At 59.8% G+C, this 22,197-nt stretch overlaps 1 protein-coding gene across 3 annotated transcripts; it reads right to left on the bottom strand.

Moving 5' to 3' along the window:
* Positions 1 to 14,251: 14,251 nt before the first annotated feature.
* On the bottom strand, positions 14,252 to 18,221 carry RTP5 (receptor transporter protein 5 (putative)). Of its 3 annotated transcripts, XM_070463589.1 has the most exons (3): positions 17,992 to 18,221; positions 15,787 to 15,982; positions 14,252 to 15,672 (listed from the first exon to the last, which is right to left on the bottom strand). In XM_070463589.1, the coding sequence occupies exons 1-3, from the start codon at positions 18,141 to 18,143 to the stop codon at positions 14,494 to 14,496; spliced, it is 1,527 nt and encodes a 508-aa protein (XP_070319690.1). In that variant the 5' UTR covers positions 18,144 to 18,221; the 3' UTR covers positions 14,252 to 14,493. The 3 variants fall into 3 exon arrangements, with proteins under 3 accessions (XP_070319690.1, XP_020768869.2, XP_070319689.1); XM_020913210.2 differs by having other exon boundaries at positions 14,252 to 15,982; positions 17,992 to 18,220; XM_070463588.1 differs by lacking the exon at positions 17,992 to 18,221 and adding an exon at positions 16,606 to 16,836 and having other exon boundaries at positions 14,252 to 15,982.
* Between the last annotated feature and the right edge of the window lie 3,976 nt (positions 18,222 to 22,197).

Here is a 22,197-nt window from a genome sequence, read left to right as displayed (position 1 = left end):
CTTTTGTGTAGCAGAGTTTTATTGAAGCATAAAGGAGACAGAGAAAGCTTTTGAGATATAGACATCAGAAGGGGACAGAAAGAGTGCCCCCTCGCTAGTTTTTAGCAAGGCATTTTATACATGCTAGCAAGCTGCTAGTCAGATACATCAAACACCTCAAGACTGAAACAGTTGCCCCGGGTCCCTCTCCCACAACATGCATTTTGAGATAAAATGGCACAAGGGGAGTCATCTCCGGCCATAAAACAATTGACATGAATCTTGAAGAAAGGCAGATTTCCAAGCAAATACATAGTTTCATTAACATAGTTTAAGAAAACATTTCCAGGAGTGTAAGACGCACTGGTTTGCTGAGCCACTATCAACTCAAGGTTTGAGAAAAAGGTTAGTCTTAGGTAGAACAGATTTAAAGAAAGGCAGATTCCAAAGCAAATACATAGTTTCATTAACATAGCTTAGGCTCAGACAGTAAAGCATCTACCTGCAATGCAGGAGACCTGGGTTTGATCCCTGGGTCAGGAAGATCCCCTGGAGAAGGAAATGGCAACCCACTCCAGTATTCTTGCCTGGGAAATTCCACAGACAGAGGAACCTGGCAGGCTACAGTCCATGGGGTCACCGAGTCAGACACAACTGAACAACTAACACACACACACACACACACACACAAGAAAAATGCATCAGTTTACTGAGGCATGAACAGCGCAAAGTTAAGTTCAAGCAGAACTAAGTGTGGTCATGGAAACACAGAATTAAAAGAAGCCTCCTTTAATTCTGTGTAGAGGAGGGAAAGAAAAAAGTCTGCCACTTGCAGTTTATTTCCTCCTGCTGCTTGGGACCTCTGGCCTTCCTACCTGACTATTAACCCTCTCAGAGGCAGGAAGGTCAGAGTCAGAGAAGATGAGAGGTGGAAACAGCAGAGGGACCACAACAAGGGGTTCGCAGCCCCTGGAATCTAAACACGGCCCTGAGGCACCTCAATTTCAGCTGGAGACCCGCTCCAGAGCTGGAAGGAAGTTCATCTGAGCTGCTTAAAGTGTCTAAGTTTGTGATGGTTACAGAAACAGCTGTACCAACTAGTCGTACCCTCTGTAGCCTCAGGTGGGGAAACTGGTTAGAACCCAGGGTGGAAGTGGCCGGGAGAGAACTTCCTGAATGTGGCTGCTGAGGCCGCCAGGGTCAGGGGAGGCCCAGGCGTGAAGCCGGGAGGGTGGGGGCGGGGTGGGTGTCGCCCACCTGGATGGTCACCGTGGGCGGCTGAGCAGGGCCAGGGGGCCGCCCGCAGGTCCACATGCCTGCCAAGGACATGGGGAGGCAGCACCGGTCTGATTCAGTTCCTGGACACCCCTCCCTGGAGGCCGCAGGCTGCAGGCGCATCAGTGGTGGCCAGGCCTGTGTCACACACACTTCACCCTTCATGGGCAATCGATCAGAAGCATGTCTTAGAAAACCCCTGGGCTAAAAAAGAAAGAAAGAAAACCCCTGGGCTTCCCTGGTGGTTCAGCTGGTAAAGAATCCGCCTGCAATGCAGGACACCTGGGTTCCATCCCTGGGTCGGGAAGATTCCCTGCAGAAGGGAGAGGCTACCCACTCCAGTATTCTGGCCTGGAGAGTTCCATGGACTAGTCTATGGTATTTCAAAGTCAGACACGACTGAGCGACTTTCACTTCACTTCATAGAATCCATAAACAACAGTGATTAATCTTATGCACAAACGGGAGAGGATACAACGGACCACAGCCCCTCAGCAGGCAGGCACGCCTCCCGAGCCCGCCCCTCAGACTCAGCCTGGCCCCCTCCCACAGCATGAGCCCAGGGACCCCTCTCCACCTGCACAGACCCCTCCTCCCCTGTCCTGAGGGCCTCCCCCCCCACCCCCCAGGAGATCCGACCCGAGGATGGGTGACAGGGAAGAGCACAGAAGCTGGAACTTGACCACGTGAGGCCTGAGGCTCCAAAAGCCAGGCGTGGGGGTGTCTGTGTAACAACACAGCCCACCTCCTGCTCACACACCCCAAAACAAAGCCCTGCCCCCCCCGCCAGGATCCTCTCAGGTTACTTTTGACTAGGGTGGGGGGACCAGGGTGCTATGTTGGGGGAGTCGGGGGCCTCTAGCAAAGGAGCCCCACTCGGGGCAGCACCATCTGTGGACGAGAAGGCAGAGCCCAGAGCGGCCAGGACAAGGGACTGCGGCCTGGGTCAGGACCCCCAGCCATTCCGGGATGAACAGGCCTTCACCATCCCCCTGGGAGAGGCTGACTCTGCTTCTCCGCCCACTTGGGCTCATCACCCTCAGAGGGTCTAGTCGGCCAACGCCAGTGTGTGTGAGTCTAGCGGTGCAATTTGCCTCAGCCCTATCCCTGCACTAAGGCCCCGGCCCTGCACAAAGGTCCCCCCTGCTCTAAGGCCCCAGCCCTGCAGTAAGGCCCCCCTGCACTGAGCCCCCCACTGCACTAAGGCCCCCCTGCACTGAGGCCCCCCTGCACTGAGCCCCCCCCCCGCACTGAGGTCCCCCTACACTGAGGCCCCCCCTGCACTGAGCCCCTCCCCCGCACTGAGGTCCCCCTACACTGAGGCCCCCCCTGCACTCAGCCCCCCACCCGCACTAACGCCCCCCCCACACTGAGGCCCCCCTGCACTGAGGCCCCCCCCGCACTGAGGCCCCCCTGCACTGAGGCCCCCCCCGCACTGAGGCCCCCCTGCACTGAGGCCCCCATGCACTGAGGCCCCCCCTGCACTGAGGCCCCCATGCACTGAGGCCCCCCCCGCACTGAGGCCCCCCCCGCACTGAGGCCCCCCCTGCACTCAGCCCCCCACCCGCACTGAGGCCCCCCCCGCACTGAGGTCCCCCTGCACTGAGGCCCCCCCTGCACTGAGGCCCCCATGCACTGAGGGCCCCCTGCACTGAGGCCCCCCCCCGCACTGAGGCCCCCCTGCACTGAGGCCCCCCCCTGCACTGAGGCCCCCCCCGCACTGAGGTCCCCCTGCACTGAGGCCCCCCCTGCACTCAGCCCCCCACCCGCACTAACGCCCACCCCCCACACTGAGGCCCCCCCCTGCACTGAGACCCCCTGCACTGAAGATCCCCTGAACTGAAGATCCCCCGCACTGAGGCCCCCCCTGCACTGAGGCCCCCCTGCACTGAGGCCCCCCTGCACTGAGCCCCCCTGCACTGAGGCCCCCCCTGCACTGAGGCCCCCCCTGCACTGAGGCCCCCCTGCACTGAGGCCCCCCTGAACTGAAGATCCCCCGCACTGAGGACCCCCTGCACTGAGGCCCCCATGCACTGAACCTCCCCCCGCACTGAGGCCACCCCCCGCACTGAGCACCCCCTGCACTGAAGCCCCCCCCCGCACTAAGGCCCACCCCCGCACTGAGGGCCCCCCGCACTGAGCACCCCCTGCACTGAGGCCCCCCCCGCACTGAGGCCCCCCCCGCACTGAGAGCCCCCCCGCACTGAGGCCCCCCCCTGCACTGAGCATCCCCCTGCACTGAGGCCCCTGCACTGAGGCCCCCCCCTGCACTGAGGCCCCCCTGCACTGAGGCCCCCCCTGCACTGAGCACCCCCTGCACTGAGGCCCCCCCCGCACTGAGCCCCCCCGCACTGAGCCCCCCCCCGCACTGAGGGCCCCCCCGCACTGAGGCCCCCCCTGCACTGAGCATCCCCCTGCACTGAGGCCCCCCCTGCACTGAGCATCCCCCTGCACTGAGGCCCCCCCCTGCACTGAGGCCCCTGCACTGAGGCCCCCCCCTGCACTGAGCATCCCCCTGCACTGAGCCCCCCTTGCACTGAGGCCCCCCTGCACTGAGGGCCCCCCACACTGAGGGCCCCCTGCACTGAGGCCGCAGCCCAGCTCCCCCGAGTGCCCCCACCTGCAGCCGTGTCTTCTCCAGTCCCTCCTAGCCCACGTGTGCAGGCTGGGCTGCAGCTTTGAAAGACACTCGCAGAATGATGCCTAAAACAGCAGGGCATTGCTGGAGGGGCTGCCTGAGCCTGCCCAGGACATCCTGAGGCCGCAGGCGCTGGCAGAGGGTGACCACCAAGGGTGTCTCATGCCTCCCCGGGTTCTGTTAGCAGAGCCTTGTCCTCACAGGAGGGTCTTACCCTTCTACGCCTCCCAGGAGACGGTGGATGGAGGCATCCTTGGACGGCCCCAGCAGAGCCAGACACAAGCGAAGGTCGCCACAGAAACATCACAACATGTGAAATGAACATTTCACTGATGGGCTTAACTGCAGATAAAGGCAAGAGAGCCAGAAGGCAGAGAAATCATCCCACCATGGAACAGAAGGCAAAATAAAGGAAGAGCAATGCCTGACCCCCCGGGTACCACTTGGAAAAAAATACCGAGGGCCTTGACCAACAAGGCACCTCAGAGGGGAAGGGGAGCGAGCACGCAGGCAGAGAACAGCCCATGGCTCTGGAGAGGGGGAGTGCCGTTCCGAGGCAGCCCCAGGGACCCCCATCCTGCCCAACTCTGCTGTCTCCGTGCCCTCTCCTGGTGTGTCTCCAACAAATCCTGAGCCCCCAAACACGCAAACCCCTTCCCAGCATCTGCTTCTGGGGAACCCGGCCTGGGAGCTGCCTTGTGGAGTTTATAGACGTGAGACTTGGAGCCACACTGCCGTGAGGCTCTTAACTTTTGCGAGATGGCAACAGACAGAGGCTTAAGACATGTGAATAACTGCCAACAGAATCACCCTGCAAGGTATAGCCAGAAGGCCAAAAGGGATAAATGAGAAGGCGAGGGGGCCAGTGCCCCTGGGGGCAGAGGCAGGCTGAGGGACGGCCTTCCTCTCTGCGCCTTTGCTGGGAGCTGTTTCAGAGGCCACACAATAAAGACAATGAAACTGCTTCCAGTGGTTAAGCAGCGCTGTGTTTTGGTTGGACGAGACTGTTGTAGCCGTGCGTTCCGGGAAAGAAACTCACTCAGAAGGACAATGCAGATAGTGGAGTGCAGTTTATTACACTGGTGGGCCCAAGGCAGAGTCTCCTCTTAGCCAAGGACCCCACCAGTTTTTGTGAAAACCTTATATACCCTAAGTGTACGTGCTCAAACCCACCTCCCCAAATTCTCTGAAACTAGTCTGAACAAAGGAAAAGAAAGATACAATCAAAGTTAACCTGTGATTCTATGCCTTAAACCCGTGATTCGTATGCCTTAAGCCTAAGTAGCTAACAGTGGACAATTATCAATAGGCCTGTGGTCATACCCTAGTAAGCATAATAGAATGTATGATTCTATTCAGTCACACAGCTAATTAGGCTATTCTTTCAGGTGATGGAGCGTCTAGCTTTGAGCCCTGGGGCTCTTCCATGGAGGGGGGTGGGTGGTCTGGTTTTCCAGCTGGTTTGCCCTTTCCATAGACGCCGGGCATAGAGCTCACAGTCCGGAGTCGGGCCCAAGATGGAGTCCTGCTTTCAAGATGGAGTCTGTCCTGTCTGTTTCCTCCTTCAAGACTTCTTTCAAAAACTAAAGAAAAATTAGCAGAAATAAAGAGCCTGGCACTGCCCTAACCAGGGAAGTTCTGGCGGCCGCTGTGCGTGATTCCCGCGGGGCTGGGGGGCGGGAGCTGGGGTCCAAAGCAAGGACCTGGAAGCCAGGCGGGGTGGCTGAGGCCTGCGGCCCCCTGGCGCTGCCCAGCCTCTCCGCCGATCCCGACCCCCGTCAGGCGTGCCCTAGACGGCCGAGGGCCCAGAGCCAGAGACCGCAGCCTCTCAGGAGGTGGGGACGGAGCCCCGGTGAGGGGGGCCCACGCCCAGACCCCCGGCCCAGGGACACAGTGAGGGGAGGGGCGTCGCCAAGTCCCGCCGGCGGCTCCAGGCGCCGGAAGACGCGCTACACAGGCCGAGGCCGCCCCCTGGTGGCCCCGCGGCGCGGGACCCACGGCCCGCCCGCGCTCCGGGGCGCGGGGCCCTCCCCACCCCCACGGGGGCAGCAGCTGTGTCTGCTCCTGACCCCCAGGGGCTCCGCTGCGGCTCTCCCCGGCCCCCGCCCTCCTTCGCCAAGCAGGGGCCTGCGGCCGACAAGGGCGGGGCCAGGGGTGCCCCTGCAGGCGGCGCCCTGGAAGTGGGGGGGATGACGGGCGGCTCTGGGGACTGCGGCCAGAGCGCAGGGATCGCAGGGTCTCCCCACCTGCCACCTGCCCCCCGCTCCAGCTCCAGCTCCTGCCCCGGGCCCCCAAGGCCCCTCCAGGGCAGAAGAGCTCAGCTGTGGCCTCAGGCTGGGTTGGCAGTCTGCCCACCTGGACCCTGAGGTCCACCCTCAGTGGACCCTCCACTGAGGTCACGGGAGGGAGCTCCAGCAGCCAGATGTGCGCTGTGTGGCTTCCAGCCAGGCCCCAAACCCCCCCCCAGAAACCCCCCACAGGGGGCCTGAGGGCAGGCAGAGCCCCAGGAAAGTCAGGGCCCCACGTCCCGTTTGGAGGGAGCTCCCACCCCACACACCCGCCAAGGAGAGGGACCCGGCCCAGCAGAGACGCCCCCGGGTCACGCCTGCCACGTGCACGGTCCCCCCAAGACTCACACATCCCTGAGTCCCGGGGACCCTCGGGAGGGTGGTGTGCTCCCCGGAGTGTCGCCCAGGGTGGGCACGGGAGGAGAAAGGGAGGAGGCGCTGGGAGTACCGGGGCTGCGGCAGCACCAGCGGTCCCGGCTCCCACTTCCGTCCGTGTGCTCCCCGCTCTCCTCCTCTCCTAGAGGAAGCATCTCAGGGGTCTCGCTCGTGGCTTACTTCGGCTTGAAGGACACACATGCCCTCCTCCTCTGCCCCCTGCAGCCAGCTGGAGCTCCAGGCGGGGCTCATGCTGGGATGGGAGACCAGGCAGGCAGACCTGGCTACCTGCTGAAGAGACATGTCCCCTCAAGAGTAACTGGCAGGCTTCATCTTCTGTGCTTCACAGATGTTGCAGTTTTTACAGAGTGACGGTTTGTGGGGACCCTGAACCCAGCAAGTCTGTCGGGGCCATTCTCCAACAGCGTCTGCTCACTCTGTGTCTGTATGTCACATTTCGGTTCTCGCAATGCGTATCTGTTTCATCCTTGTTATATTGGTCATGGTGGTCTGGGACCATGATCTTTGCTATCACTGTTTTGTTTGCAATAGTAACATAATTCAGTTATAAGCTGCATCCATATCAGAGGCAACTTCAGTCCACAAACGTTGCGCATGCCCTGACTCCACCAGCCAGCCATTCCCCCATCTCTCCCACTCCCTGGCCTTCCCTTTTCCCTGAGACTAAACAAATCTTGAAACCAGGCCAATCAACCAGCCTGAAAAACCTCCAAGTGCTTGAGTGAAAGGAAGAGTCATGATTCTCCACTTCAAATTAGAACTAGAAACGGAGAGGCCCAGTGAGGAAGGCACGTGGAAAACCGAGAGACGGCGAGAGTGAGGCGTCCTGCACCCGAGGAGTAGCCGGGTTGTGAGCACAGAAGCAGCTGCAGTGCCGCTGTGAGCAGACGAGGGACAGAAGGTGGAGCAGCCTCCGTGCCGACCTGGAGGAAGGCGCAGCGGTCCGGACAGCAGGTCAGACCAGCCGCAACACTCCCTCTTGCTGTTCAGTTGCCAAGTCTTTGCGCCCTCACGGATGGCAGCACCCTTGACCAAAGCCTAATCGAGAGAAGGCCCCAGCTCTCCTCGAGTCTGTGAGAGCTGAGGCAAGGAAACTGCAGGAGGGAAGTGTGAAGCAGCAGAAACTGGCTCACGAGGTGAAAGGAAAGAAGCGTCTCCATGACAGAGGAGGGAAAGGCAGCGAGTGCAGCCGTGGGGACTGCAGCGGGTTCTCTGGAAGCTCCAGCTGAGAGCTCGGGAGGGCCGCACAAGAACGACAGATTTTTTATGTGGCTGAAACAGCCTTCCACTGGAGGAAGATGCCATCTAGGACTCTCACAGTGAGGAGAAGTCAAGGCCTGGCCTCAGACTTCAAAGGACAGGTGAACTCTTGTTAGGGCCTAATACAGCTCATGACATGAAGTTGAAGCCAGGCTATTTACCACCTGAAAATCCTAGGGAGCTCAAGAATTACGCTAAATCTACTCTGCCCGTGCGCCACAAACAGAACAACGTGGATTTGAGAGGATGGACTCCAATTTTGGAAGTTCTCCTGCGGGTCAACAGTTAAAGGAGGATCGCTGCTACAGAGAAAGCATTGGTGAAAGGAGAATTCAGGGAGGCAATGCTGACTGCCATCCGGTTCTAAAACCGCAGGCTTCAGCAAGCACCACCCTGATCAGTTGGCAGCCAGCAACATCAAGGCCAGACCCTCCACCCGCAGAGCAGGCTCAGATGCTGGTTAGCATTTTTTAGCAAAAAAGTGGTTTTTAACTAAGGTATGTACACAATGTTATTGCAGACATAATAGACTATACTATGGTGTACACATACTTTTTATTTGCACTAGGAAACCACAAAATTCATGTGACTCACTTTATCGCAGTGTCTGGAACTGAACCCCCAATATCTCCAAGACTACACCCCAAATCCCATTTTGTTTTATCTAGAGGTAAGCATACTGCATAATAACCCAGAGAAGAGACTTGAGAAAAACAACAGATGCCCCAGCAGCACCCGGGAGAGGACGGCAGAAGCAGTTCTGAGCCCTTGTTGCCGAGAGTCGGGGTTGTTCATGTTACTTTCAAAACGAAAAGGGACGAAGCGGCTCAAATCGCATGTACCGAGCATGTGGTTCTTATGAGGGCCCCGGGAGCAAGCCCAGCTGCCAGAGACTGGAAAATGTGTTTGATTTCCTGGAAAAGCCCATCTGTCCAGCCCAGTCCATTCAAGGCCACGTGGCAGGGGGACCCCACACTCACCAGCCCCGTTCTGACCAGAGCTGTCAGACTTTCTGGAAGGCAATGCCAGGCTGCCTGGCTGACGAGAACATGTGGACTGTGAAACAAACGTGTTCCTAATTGTCGGTGAAAATTAATCCATAGTTAACCCAAGAAAGAGAGAGAAAACGTCATTCTAGCCAAGCTCAGGGTTATAACCCCAGAGACAGACCTTCTGGAAGCTCTGAGGACGGTTCCCATGTTAGAAGTCAAAGCTCACGTACATACATTTTTGAGACAGAGCTGCACATCCTGTCACATGTTGGTGAGTTTACACACCTAGAGTGAGTCAGGGTCTTCATGGCCCACCAGCCCACAAGGAAGGCTTTCCTGAGGAGGGTGAGCTGATGCAGCCGCACTGCACACACTGAGGGCGGGGAGCAAACGAAGTCTGTCCTCTAGTCTTCCAGTGGCCGGTGGGGCCCAGCCGCCCACCGGGTACCTGCAGTGCAGGTCCTGAGACAGGAGATCCCCAGATCACCCTCCCCAGCACTCATCTGTGGGAGGATCACCCACACTCTCCACCCCACCCCGTCCTCCGGAGGTGCACAGACACTCCTGGTCACCAGCTAACCAGGGTCGGCCAGGTTGAGCCCCGTCTGCATGTGGCCCCCCGAACCTGCCCACACTGCCTGAGGAGAGGAGGGCTTTGTGTCCCCTTGCTGTATCCTGTGGCCTCTCCCCAGATGGCAAGAAATCAGGGAACTGTTCACAGCTTGAGTCCCCCAACTTCGGATGAATTAACAGTAATTACATTTATTGTCTGCCTTTAGTCCTCTCTGAGGCTTTCTAGACAAAAGCAGCTATTGATTGCCCTGCGATATTTGATTGGGCCCAAGCTGGTGGCTCACTCTGCACAGGGGCGGGTGCAGGCTGTCCTGGATTCGAGTCCCAGACTCCCCAGGGTTTTAACTGGGGTCCACAGCCTGAGGCTGCCCTGACCTCACACTAGGGAGCCTTCATGCCTCAGTACTGGGGGGCATAGTGCACTAGCTCTCCTCCTGTTCCTGAATCAATTATGAATGAATTATTAAGTAATTAAGTGAAATTTAATTATTCATGAGGGCTTACCTCCTTGTTGAACGGGAAAAAATCCCCCTGCCAGGCAGGAGATGCAGGTCAGGAAGATCCCTTGGAGGAGGAAATGGCGACCCACTTCACTATTCTTGCCGGGAGAACCCCAAGAACAGAGGAGCCTGGCAGGCTGCAGTCCATAGGGTCACAAAAGAGTCAAATGTTACTAAACAACAACAACATTATTCATGAAAATTAATGCTGGTGATACTGACAATGGATGGAGTTTGTTGGGCTTTAAGGAACCTGCTAATTGAACAGTACAGTTAAGTAACAGCAGTGCCTTCTGGAATTCCAGCTGAGCTACTTCAAATCCTAAAAGTTGATACTGTTAAAGAGTTGCACTCAATATGCCAGCAAATTGGGAAAATTCAGCAGTGACCACAGGACTGGAAAAGGTCAGTTTTCATCACATTCCCAAAGAAGGACAATGCCAAAGAATGTTCAAACTACCGTACAATTACACTCATTTCACATGCTAGTAAGGTTATGCTCAAAATCCTTCAAGCTAGGCTTCAGCAGTATGTGAACTGAGAACTTCTAGATGTACAAGCTGGGTTTAGAAAAGGCAGAGGAACCAGAGATCAAATTGCCAACATCTGTTGGATCATAGAGAAAGCAAGAGAATTCCAGAAAAACATCTATTTCTGCTTCATTGACTACACTAAAGCCTTTGACTGTGTGGATCACAACAAACTGTGGAAAATTCTTAAAGAGATGGGAATACCAGACCACATTACTAGTCTCCTGAGAAATCTATAGAACTAGACTTGGAACAACAGACTGGTTCCAAATTGGGAAAAGAGTACCTTAAGGCTGTATATTGTCACCCTGCTAATTTAACTTATATGCAGAGTACATCATGCAGAAATGCCAGGCTGGATGAAGCACAAGTTGGAATCAAGATTGCCAGGAGAAGTATCAATAACCTCAGATAAGCAGATGACACCACTCCAATGGAAGAAAGTGAAGGGGATTAAAGGAATTCACCTTGATGAGGGTGAAAGAAGAGAATGAAAAAGCTGGCTTAAAACTCAATATTCAAAAAACTAAGATCATGGCATCCAGTCCCATCACTTCATGGCAAATAGAAGGGGGGAAATGGACAGTGACAAATTTTATTTTCTTGGGCTCCTAAATCACTACAAATGGTGACTGCAGCCATGAAATTAAAAGACCCTTGCTCCTTAGAAGAAAAGCTATGACCAACCCAGACAGCATATTAAAAAGCAGAGACATTACTTTGCCAAAAAAAGGTCTGTCTAGTCAAGTCTATGGTTTTTCCAGTAGTCATGTATGGATGTGAGTTAGACCATAAAGAAAGCTGAGCACAAAGAATTAATGCTTTTGAACTGTAGTGTTGAAGACTGTTGAGAGTCCCTTGGACTGCAAGGAGATCCAACCAGTCCACCCTAAAGGAAATCAGTCCTGAATATTCATTGGAAGGACTGATGCTGAAGCTGAAACTCCAATACTTTGATCACCTGATGCGAAGAACTGACTCATTGGAAAAGACCCTGATGCTGGGAAAGATTGAGGGCAGGAGGAGAAGGGGACGACAGAGGATGAGATGGTTGGATGGCATCACCGACTCAATGGACGTGAGTTTGAGTAAACTCCAGGAGTTGGCGATGGACAGGGAGGCCTGGCATGCTGCAGTCCATTGGGTCGCAGTGTCGGAAACGACTGAGCGATTGAAGTACCTTCCCAGGGCTGCACTTCCCACCAGCGGCCACACGAGGGCGCACAGGACCGCGCGGCGGCTGGGCTGGCGCTGGGGGAGGGACCGTGCTGGGGGCTTGAGGGGCGGCCGGGCTGCGGAGGCGCCCGTGAAGGCTGCCGAGAGCCCGCGGGCGCGGAGGAGCTCGACTCGGGCTGGGTCGCCGCCCTCCGTGATGCTGGGTCTCCCTAACCCCACCCCCCCACCCCTCCCCCCGCGCTGGAGGGCCCTGGGGTCCCCGCGCTCTCGGCTCCGGTCCTCCTGTGCGGTCACACCCAAGGCGACACCTCTCTTGGCCGGTTCCCAGGGAGAGGGGCGCTGAAGGCCCAGGGTTATAAGGGGCCCACACCCCCCTCTCTGCATTCCCGGGGCGGCGGCCGCGGGGAGGGCAGAGCTGAGGTCCCGGTGCGGCCGCAGGGCAGGGGACACACGGGTCACTGTGGGTCCAGCGGGCCCAGGGCCGCGGCGACAGGGGGGCCAGTGGTGTCGGGGGCGGGCAGGTCACTGCGGGCCGGGGGCCTGGATGACCATTGGGAGACCCCGGAAGCCGGGCGCTGGTGTGAGTCCCCTGCCCTGGAGGGGGTTGTCCAGAGGCAGTGGCCACAGACCCCCAGGACCAAGGGTGACTCGGCCTCGAGCCCCTACAGTCAGGCACCTGGAGGGAAGCTCCTTCCATCTTCAGGGAGGGTGGTCAGCCATGAAGATGTCTGCTGCTGCCCTGTCCGGTCTGAGCCATCCAGGGACAGCTTTGCATCTCAGGAACAAGTTCAGTTTATCTAGAAGCTGGAAACCATGCATGACCAGCACTGCAGCGGGGCTGCCCCGGGGAAGTCACAGGTCTGAAGACAGGACACACGGCTGTGGGCACCACAGCCCCCGGCACGCCTCCAGATGGGAGGGGGGTGTGCATCCTGTCCTAGGGGTGAACTCGCCCAGTGCAGACAGGACACTCAGAGGGGAGGGTGGATCCTGCCCTGGGAGAGGGGTCTCACCCAGTGTAGACAGAGCACTCAGAGGGGAGGGTGGATCCTGCCGTAGGAGAGGGGTCTCACCCAGTGTAGACAGAGCACTCAGAGGGGAGGGTGGATCCTGCCCTGGGAGAGGGGTCTCACCCAGTGTAGACAGAGCACTCAGAGGGGAGGGTGGATCCTGCCTGGGAGAGGGGTCTCACCCAGTGTAGACAGAGCACTCAGAGGGGAGGGTGGATCCTGCCCTGGGAGAGGGGTCTCACCCAGTGTAGACAGAGCACTCAGAGGGGAGGGTGGATCCTGCCCTGGGAGAGGGGTCTCACCCAGTGTAGACAGAGCACTCAGAGGGGAGGGTGGATCCTGCCGTAGGAGAGGGGTCTCACCCAGTGTAGACAGGACACTCAGAGGGGAGGGTGGATCCTGCCCTGGGAGAGGGGTCTCACCCAGTGTAGACAGAGCACTCAGAGGGGAGGGTGGATCCTGCCTGGGAGAGGGGTCTCACCCAGTGTAGACAGAGCACTCAGAGGGGAGGGTGGATCCTGCCTGGGAGAGGGGTCTCACCCAGTGTAGACAGAGCACTCAGGGTAGGAGGGTGGATCCTGCCCTGGGAGAGGGGTCTCACCCAGTGTAGACAGACCCTGAGATTGGAGGGTGGATCCAGCCCTAGGAGTGAGGTCTCACCCAGTGTAGACAGAACTCTGTAGTTGTGTCCTGCCACAATGGTTAGCGTGTCAGAGATGTCGGGGGCCTGGCCGTGGTTCTGGCAGGCTCTACTCAGCTGTGAGTGTCAAGCCTCAGGTCCAGTGCCTTGTGGCCATCCACATGGCCTTGAGCCTTCTGCGCTCTGGTGTGATGTGGGGTCCAATTGGGCAGGATGCTGACATCAAAGCCCACTCCCTCCCCTCCGTCCTGGCAGCCCCTCTGTGGGGAGCCCTCCCCAACCTTCCCCCTCACCTAGAGTCGGCCCAAGGGCAGAATCTCCCAGATCCACCCTGGCCCATGTGGACAGAGGGCCCTGCAGCAAAGAGTCTGGCCACCTACCCCTCCCCACAAGGCAGGCCTTCCCAAACCTCCCTTCTGACCAGGGACCCAAGTCTCGGACCCCAAGGCCCTCCAGACATTCCGGAGCCCCCCAGGGCCCTGGGGCCAGTCTGTGTGAGGGGAGGGACAGGGTGACCCCGCCCAGCTGCCCGCGGTCATCACCTGCTGCCTGGGACCCACATGGCCCAACAGCCCTGCCCCTTAGAACTGGATCCTGGGCCATTAAGATGGGAATCCAGGGTGTAGACACAAGGAACCTCAAGCGGATGGCGCTTCTTGAAAAGCGCTGTGGCTGCAAATGTTCCCGGGAACCATGAACAAAATTCTGGTAAGGTGCTGAGTGGGCCCCTGTCCCTCACTCAGGGAAGGTACCTCCTCAGCTCCTGAGCCCGGGGGTGAGGGGGGCTCACCAACCACACCTGGAGGGCTTTCATCTTCCTGAGGAGGTGGTGTTGGTCTCCCCACCCGCAGCTTGCGCTGAACCGGCCCAAGCATCACATCCAGAGATCCAGTGGCACCGCAGGAAAGGGTCGCGGTGGAACCGGGGCCCCAGGAGCCGGCTGCCCTGTGCCCACCGCCCTCCCCTGCGCACCCTCAGCTCAGTGGAGACCGTGTGGCTGCTGCCTCTTAACTCTTATTTATTGGAGTGTAACACACGTTCAGAGCGCCTGGGACACACGATCAGCTCGGGGAGTGGTCACGGCGTGAGCGCCCACAACACCAGGACTCACCGCGGAGATGCAACACGGAAGCGAGGCGGGCGGGGCAGCCGGGGCCGGGGGGTCGCTGCTTGCCAGGCGCCCAGGCAGCACCCCTGGAGGGGGTCCCCCAGGGGACCGACAGGAGGCGCCGCCCTTCATACCCATGGGGAGCGGTCGGGGCTGAACTTGCACAGGTACATTATCCAGAGGACGCAAACGGCCAGTGAGACCCAGATCCAGACCTCTTCGTAGGGGTCGAAGCAGAAGCCCTCAGCCCAGCAGAAGCCCTCGTCCCCGAGGGGCGGGAGGCGGAACCTGGCCGCCCAGGGCCCCGGTTGCTTCGGCTTCTTGGACGAGCCCCAGGGCACCAGGCCATCGCCTTGAGGGCCCCTGGCCTTGCTCCCGGAGCTCTTGCTTTGGATAACACTGAAGACAGAGAAGGGGACAGTGATGGAGCCCTCGCCCAGGGGCACCCAGCTGCCCGCATCGGTCCCCAGGAGGCGCTCACGGCCCGCGGCAGGGGGGCTGCAGCCGCCAGCCACCTGCCCTCTGCCTTCAGGGCCACTGGCAGAGGAGGCCACCGCTCGGCCCTCGTAGGCAAACATGAATGGGAAGGTGAGGGAGCCGTGGACCAGGTCGAACGGGTCAGCGTCTTCCAGGAGTACGTCAGTCAAAGAGGAGGGAAAGGTGACCGAGCCCTCCCCGTTGTCCATGAGGCCGACGATGTAGGTCATGGGCCGCGGGCTGGCTCCAACCGGGACAAGCCTGGTGCTGCTGGACCGGGCGCCCCAGTCGGTGTCCTCGTCCTCGTCCTCATACCCGTCCTCACCCTCGTCGGGTTCAGACACGCAGCCGAGCCCTTTGTAGATGAAGCCCGTGGTTGCCTTCGCGCCACTGAGCAGGAGCCCCTTGCCGTGGAAGACGGGGGCTTTGATGTTCACCGGGAAGCGTCTGCCCTTGGATGTGGCCTTGGAGCTGGCGGGCAGGTAGAGGGAGCCCCTGCCGATGATGTGCCGCACGCCTGCGGGCTCACCTGCCAGCCCCCAGGCCCTGCGCCCGAGGGAGAAGGGGATGGTGATGACCTCCTCGGCCTGGCCGCAGAAGTCCCTGCCCTCGGCGATGGGGCTCCTGATGAAGTCGGCTGCGTACAGGGGAACGGCGATGGCGTTGGGGGTGCAGCCCCCGGGGCGGTCGACGAGCAGCCCGCGGCCCAGCGTGCGCAGCTGCCTGCCGGCAGCAGGGGCAGCTTCGTCGCCACTGGAGTACAAGGTGAACCTGCCCTTGATGCTGCCGGTGCTCCTGCCCTCGGGCCCCCAGGCGGGGTCAGGCGGCTGCTGGAAAAAGCAGACCCCCAGGTCGCAGGCCTCACAGCGCTCGCCGAAGCAGATCTCGGGGCCCTGGTCGGAGCCGGGACCCTCCGCGTAGCACTTTTGCGCGATGAACCTCACCAGCTTGCCCAGGAAGAGCCGCACGTTCAGCAGGCTGACGCGGCACTCGGCCCCTCCGGGCGGGCACCACCGGCACCGCTGGCCCCAGACCCGCATCTTGACCAGGCCGCGCCGACCGGCCTCGTCCCACCACAGGTGGAAGAGCACGTGCACGTGGGCCGAGGCCCAGCCCCACTGGCAGCGGCCGCACTGGAGCCTGTGGAGGAAAGAGGCGGATGGGCGAGGGCTCGGCCCGCCTGCCCTGCGCACCCCCGCGGCCCCACAGCCTGTCCCTGCGCGCCCCCGAGGCCCCACAGCCTGCCCTGCGCGCCCCCGAGGCCCCACAGCCTGTCCCTGCGCGCCCCCGAGGCCCCACAGCCTGCCCTGCGCGCCCCCGAGGCCCCACAGCCTGTCCCTGTGCGCCCCCGAGGCCCCACAGCCTGCCCTGCGCGCCCCCGAGGCCCCCCAGCCTGCCCCTGCGCGCCCCCGAGGCCCCCCAGCCTGCCCCTGAGCGCCCCCGAGGCCCCCCAGCCTGTCCCTGCGCGCCCCCGAGGCCCCACAGCCTGTCCCTGCGCGCCCCCGAGGCCCCACAGCCTGTCCGTGCGCGCCCCCGAGGCCCCACAGCCTGTCCCTGCGCGCCCCCGAGGCCCCACAGCCTGTCCCTGCGCGCCCCCGAGGCCCCCCAGCCTGTCCCTGCGCGCCCCCGAGGCCCCCAGCCTGCCCTGTGCGCCCCCGAGGCCCCACAGCCTGAGGCGCCCAAGCAGAGGCCTTCCATCCTTTGGCCCCAACACGCCCCGGTGGCCAAGCATGCTGCCTGGGCCCTTCTGGGCTCAGCGCTACCTCTGCTGCTGGTCTGTCCTCGCGACCGAGGGTCTCAGCGCCCCAGGAGACACCACCAGGACCCCGCGGGAGTGAGGGCCGTCTGTGGTGCCCAGGGGGCAGGGCAGGGGGGCTGCAGAAAGGGGGAGCCTGTGCCCCAGGAGGGGGGCCATGAGGGGCGCAGGGAGAAATGGGTGTGGGGGGCGGCCCTGTGGCCCTGGGCCAGTGCGCTCCCGGGACTGTGCGTCCAACCCTCACCTGCAACGGTGCTGCTCCAGAGGCCAAGGCCCTGTATCCCTCTCTCTCCAATTGAGTGACCCCCAGGCCAGTCCACCGGAACGTCCCCTGATGGTGGGCTTCCCGCCCCCCACACCCCCACCTGCAGCCTCCGGCTACGCATGGCTGGGGAGCACCTGGACACGCATGGTGTCCTTGGGACGGAGCTTCCTCCTTTGTTAATTAAGCAGCGCGTCATGGCTGGACGTGGAGACATGGGTCTGCACTAGTGACCGTCCCACCAGCTGGCGCGTCTGTGTCTGTGAAAACCAAAATCCAACCGATGTTCAGGGTGCTTGTGCAGCCCGTGTGCGACGGCTCCTCCGGGGGGACAATTATGGGTGGGAAGGAGCCCCCGATGCCGTCACTTGCTGACACCTGGGAAAGCCAGCCTCTCACCACACTCCTGACCCCCAACGCTTCAGATGCTGGGGAGCGGGGGCATCTGTGTCAAAGGACAGCTGCCCACGGGGGTCCACATGGCCCCCTCTCCCGCCGGCCCCCTCCCGGCTGGCCCCTGGGAGACCCTGCGGCTGGTCTGGGCTGTGTCTGCTTGTCTGACATTGGCTGTACTCATGAGGGAGGGCACGGTTCACGTGGTGACCCACAGTCCCCGGGGCTCCCGACGTGGCCCCGGCTCAGCCACAGCCCAGGCCGGGACCGCCTCCTCCCTCTTGGGCCCAATCCCAGTCCATCTGCTCAGGCCCTCTGCAGGGCAGGGCAGAGACCCACCCTGCTCCTGCTGTCAGCGCCGCATGGAAACGAGGAGATGCTGCGGTGAACAAAGTCCGCCACAGGCGGGCGGCCATTCCCCGCCCCACGCCGTGCCAACCGCCCCTGGGCCAGGCCCCCGACTGGCCTGGGGTGCCCAGCAGGCAGGGACTCAGCTGCCTGCACTGCAGGTAACGGACACACTGCTCCCCCAACACCCCCGGCTGCCCGGAAGGGACAGGGAGCTCCTGGCCTGCCCACCCACCTGTTGGGTGCCAAGGCCAGGCAGACATACGCCCACTTCTGCCTCCCTCAAGGGCCAGGCCCCACCCGGCCCTGGCTGGTGTGAGGTAACCTTTCCACCCCACCCCAACCCTCACCCCCTGCCTCCTGGGACCCCACAGGGGCCCCCCGCCACACCTCGAGAGCCCCCGAAGCCGGTACTGGAAACCACTGCTGTCCAGGTGCCCCGAGGCCAGGTTCTCCTGGGGGACCAGCTCCCAGGTGTCCTGGGGCTTCGTCTGGGCCATCAGCTGGGCCAAGGTCTTGGCCCACACGTCCGCCCCGTCCATGCTGTTGCTGGGTCCGCAGTGCGGTCTGAGGGCTGCGCTGGCTCAAGCTCCAGGCGAGCACCCACCCGCCTCCAGCACTGGCCAATCGCCACCTTGACAACCACCCAGTCTCCATGGCAACTGGGCTTGTCTCAGAGAAATGAGAAATGGGCCTCTTTTTCTGATCCCTTTGAGTATCTTTTATTACACAAGCAGTGGGTTTTCGTTTTAGGAAAAATTGGAAACAGGTAATAAAAAGGACGACAGACAATGATAAAAGTCGCCCTTCGTCCCCGCTGCGGGGCTGACGTCCGCACGTCTCTGGTGCCTGCAGGGAATCGCACTGAGCACCTCGCCTGCAGGCCTGCTCCTCTCACCCAGCGCACAGCAGTACCCATGCTTCTGAATATCTGATGTCGCCCGGTGTGCAGCTGGGGTGCAGTCCGCCTACCTGGCCTCCATCCTTGAACCCGGTGCCAAGTCTGCCATCATGAGCAAAGCCGTGAGGAACTTTACTGAACATATATCACTCTAAATTTTCCCATTACTTTTCTCCAAACTTTTTATTGGCTAGAAAGTCACCTTTATGTTAAAATACCTTAAACACAGTCAATGCACAGCTTCACAAATGCCTCTAACTTCTTAGCTCAGCACCAGAAGGAGCCAGGCCCCGATAAGTGTCTGCGTGCCCCCAGCCCCCAGAGCCCGCCCTTTCCCCCCGGGGCAGCCCATCAGGGACACCCGGGAGCCTCCTGGAAGAGGGGCCCGTGGCCTGTAGCTGTGCCCCATCCTGTGTGCAGACCTCACCACAGCAGGTCAGGGCTTGGTGACCGTGCGACAGGTGGCCGGGCTCAAGGACAGAACCACCGCTGGTTGGGCAGGGTGGGGAGGGGCCTGCGCCCAGAAGCCAAGGGGGCAGCCTCATCTGCAGGCAAGCAGCTAAGTGTGAGAGTGAGATAGAGCAGGAGAGTATTGGGATGTGCCTGAGGGAAGGTTCCGTAATATTGGACCAGGTAACTGGGGAAAGTGCTACATTTCCCATTCCCCTTTCACCTTCTCTGCTCACCAGTGCAGAGATGATGACGTGATGGTTGGCACTCCTGCAGACAAGCTGACCTTGCAGACAGAAGCCACTGCTGAGGAAGCAGCAAGGAGAGACCCGGGATCTTGAGGGCAGTTGGAGTCCTGATACCACTTCAGGGTCACCTACCCCCGGATTTCTTCTTTAAGACAGAAATAAACTTCTAGCAGTCACTGTTATCTTTGTTGTTGTTCAGTCACTAAGTCATTTCCAACTCTTTGTGACCCCATGGACTGCAGCATGCCAGGCTTCCCTGTCCTTCACTATCTCCCAGAGCTTGCTCAAATTCATGTCCATCAAGTTGGTGATGCCATCCAACCATCTCATCCTCTGCCGTCCCCTTCTCCTGCCTTCAATCTTTCCCAACTTCAGAGTCTTTTCTAGTGAGTTGGTTCTTTGCATCAGGTGGCCAAAGTATTGGAGTTTCAGCTTCAGCATTAGTTCTTCCAATGAACACTCAAGACTGATTTCCTTTAGGAAGGACTGGTTGGATCTCCTTGCAGTTCAAGGGACTCTCAAGAGTCTTCTCCAACACCACAGTTTGAAAGCATCAATTCTTCGGCGCTCAGGTTTCTTTATGGTCCAACTCTCACATCCATACATGACTACTGGAAAAACCAAAGCTTTGATTATACGGACGTTTGTCTGCAAAGTGATATGTCTGCTTTTTAATACGGGGTATAGGTTTGTTGTAACTTTTCTTCCAAGGAGCAAGCGTCTTTTAATTTCATGGCTGCAGTCACCATCCACAGTGATTTTGGAGCCCAAGAAAATAAAATCTGTCACTGTTTCCACTTTTTCCCCATCTATTTGCCATGAAGTGATGGGACTGGATGCCATGATCTTAGTTTTTTGAATGTTGAGTTTTAAGCCAGCTTTTTCACTCTCTCTCTTTCACTTTCATCAAGAGGCTCTTTAGTTCCTCTTTGCTTTCTGCCATTAGGGTGGTGTCATCTGTATATGTTACCTTAGGGCAGCTTTTCCCGGGAAATTTTTGGTTATCACCCAGCCCATCATTGCAATTCTAAGATCCTGAGTTTTGCTGGTCAGTCTGGGCTGTGCTGTGTACGAGCTGTCCCCTTCCCGGTAGCCCCTCCAGGCACAGTGGCCCCGGCTGTGCCTGCCCTGTGCTGGGTGTGGGCCCCTCACGCTGCCAAGACTGGACCACCCCAGGCCACCAACAGGCCCCTCGTCTCCAGAGACCACCAGCTGTCTCTGACTCTGGGGGAGAGTCTAGCAATCATGACTCACCACCCCATCCCAAAAAATAACCTTTGGGTGGTGATGCGAGGAGACAGTCACCTCTGACCTATCACTCAGGACCCCCTCAGCCTATCCCGGAGGTGCAGACGGCAGCGAGGTCAGCCTTCACATGCCTTTATCTGGCTGCCCATTTATCTGCCCCCCAAACCCACGAGCCCAGCCCTCCACGAAAGATGCTTACAGGGTCCGCTAACAGATCCATCAGCCATAAACGTCTCCTCATCTTGGCAGAGAAACAAGGGGCGAGGCAGAACGCAGCCCCACGCCGCACAGGAGGCATGTTCTGGAGCCGGGGTCTGTGTGAGCCCCCTGGAGGAGGGGCTGGAGAGGCCCTTCTGCTGAAGGACGGGTCCCACAGCAGGGTCAGCGGCCACTCCCTCTGCCTTCCGCCCTCCACCTGCTGCCCTAGGACCAGCCTCCTCGAGGCACCGACGACTCCAGACCAGCTCAGATGGGGGGTGGAGAGAAGCGTCAGGAAACCAGGTGCCGTTTCCACACGATCGCCCCCCGAGGGAAACAGCGGGGGCCTCTCTCCCGGTGGACGCGCCCTGACCTCCTCCGCAGCTGCACTCGCCCCCAGCTAGGGCAGGGGGGCAGCCCCCACACAGGGGCCTCCGGTGGAGCGTGAAAACACAGACCTCCCACAGTCCAGGTGAGCCCCCATCTGCCCTGACCTGGACCTGGCTGGCTCCCCGAAGCCTCCACCACGACCCTGAGCCAGACAACAACCCGCTTTGGGCAGGGGTGGGAGTGGAGGAGGCAAGACAGCCCAGCAGGTAGGCGACAGGCCTGGCCGCCAGCTCAGGGCCGGGGGTTACAGGGTCCGCCTGAGGCCCGCCAGCTGACACTTTGCTCCACCAGCCTTGGGCGTGGGCAGCAGACAGGTTAGGATAGCCAGACAGACAGACAGACAACCAAGAAGAGAGCTGGGGGCAGAGCCTCTAGTGCATGCCGGGCTCCCCCTGCCCCCAGACCTCCGCAGAGGGGTGCACTCCCTGAATCCTGGGTCCTTCGGCCCACCCGAGGGCCCAAGCCCCAGCACACGGTCAAGGTGTGTACGTGGGGGCCGCAGGCAGCAGGAGGGGTCTGGACCGGCAGCAGGCACCGCAGCCCCATCCAGCTGTTCCATCCCAGCGGTGTTTCCCAACGGCCAAGTGTCAGCACTCAGGCCAGCTGCTGCCAAGTGAGGGGCTGGCACCTCCCCCAGACCCCACAGGACCCAGGACATCAAGCAACACAGGAGAAGGACAGGGACCCAGGGCAGCGGGCAAGGCATCTCCGAGTTTCTGAGAGCACCTCAGCGCTCCGAGGAAAGGACAGCCCGTCCAGGGGGTGGCGCCTCCTCGTCCGCCCCGGTCCGTCTGCCTCCAGAACCCGGCGGGCCGCCCCTCAGCCGCCTGGGCGACTGGCCAGTGAGAGAGGGCAGAGGTGCACACACAGGCATGTGAGCACTGCACACACACACCCATAAACACACAACACACACATACCTGCACTCTACACACATACTAGCAAACACACCACACACACCTACACAGCCTGACCCACATATGAGCACAAGCCTACACACAAAACACATTCTTGTGAACACCTGTACACACATAAACACACACACCATGCACATACCTGCCTGTGAGCACATGCATGCCCACACACATACAAAAACATGAACACACATTTTGGGAAATTTTAAATATAGATTTTCCATTTAAACTCCTAACAGCATTCTGG

The sequence above is a fragment of the Odocoileus virginianus genome, unplaced genomic scaffold (assembly GCF_023699985.2).
Source record: "Odocoileus virginianus isolate 20LAN1187 ecotype Illinois unplaced genomic scaffold, Ovbor_1.2 Unplaced_Contig_5, whole genome shotgun sequence".
NCBI classification, from domain to species: domain Eukaryota; kingdom Metazoa; phylum Chordata; class Mammalia; order Artiodactyla; family Cervidae; genus Odocoileus; species Odocoileus virginianus.
The sequence above is the reverse complement of the archived record's forward strand: the minus strand, read 5'-3'. Positions and strand labels throughout refer to the sequence as shown.

What these genes read in the sequence shown, in the direction of transcription:
- RTP5 (XM_020913210.2), bottom strand. Translation starts at nt 18,143, where the DNA reads ATGGACGGGGCGGACGTGTGGGCCAAGACCTTGGCCCAGCTGATGGCC. An exon ending in CGGCTTCGGGGGCTCTCGAG is followed by an intron (nt 15,983 to 17,991) that starts GTGTGGCGGGGG and finishes TTTCCTCCACAG; the next exon opens with GCTCCAGTGCGGCCGCTGCC.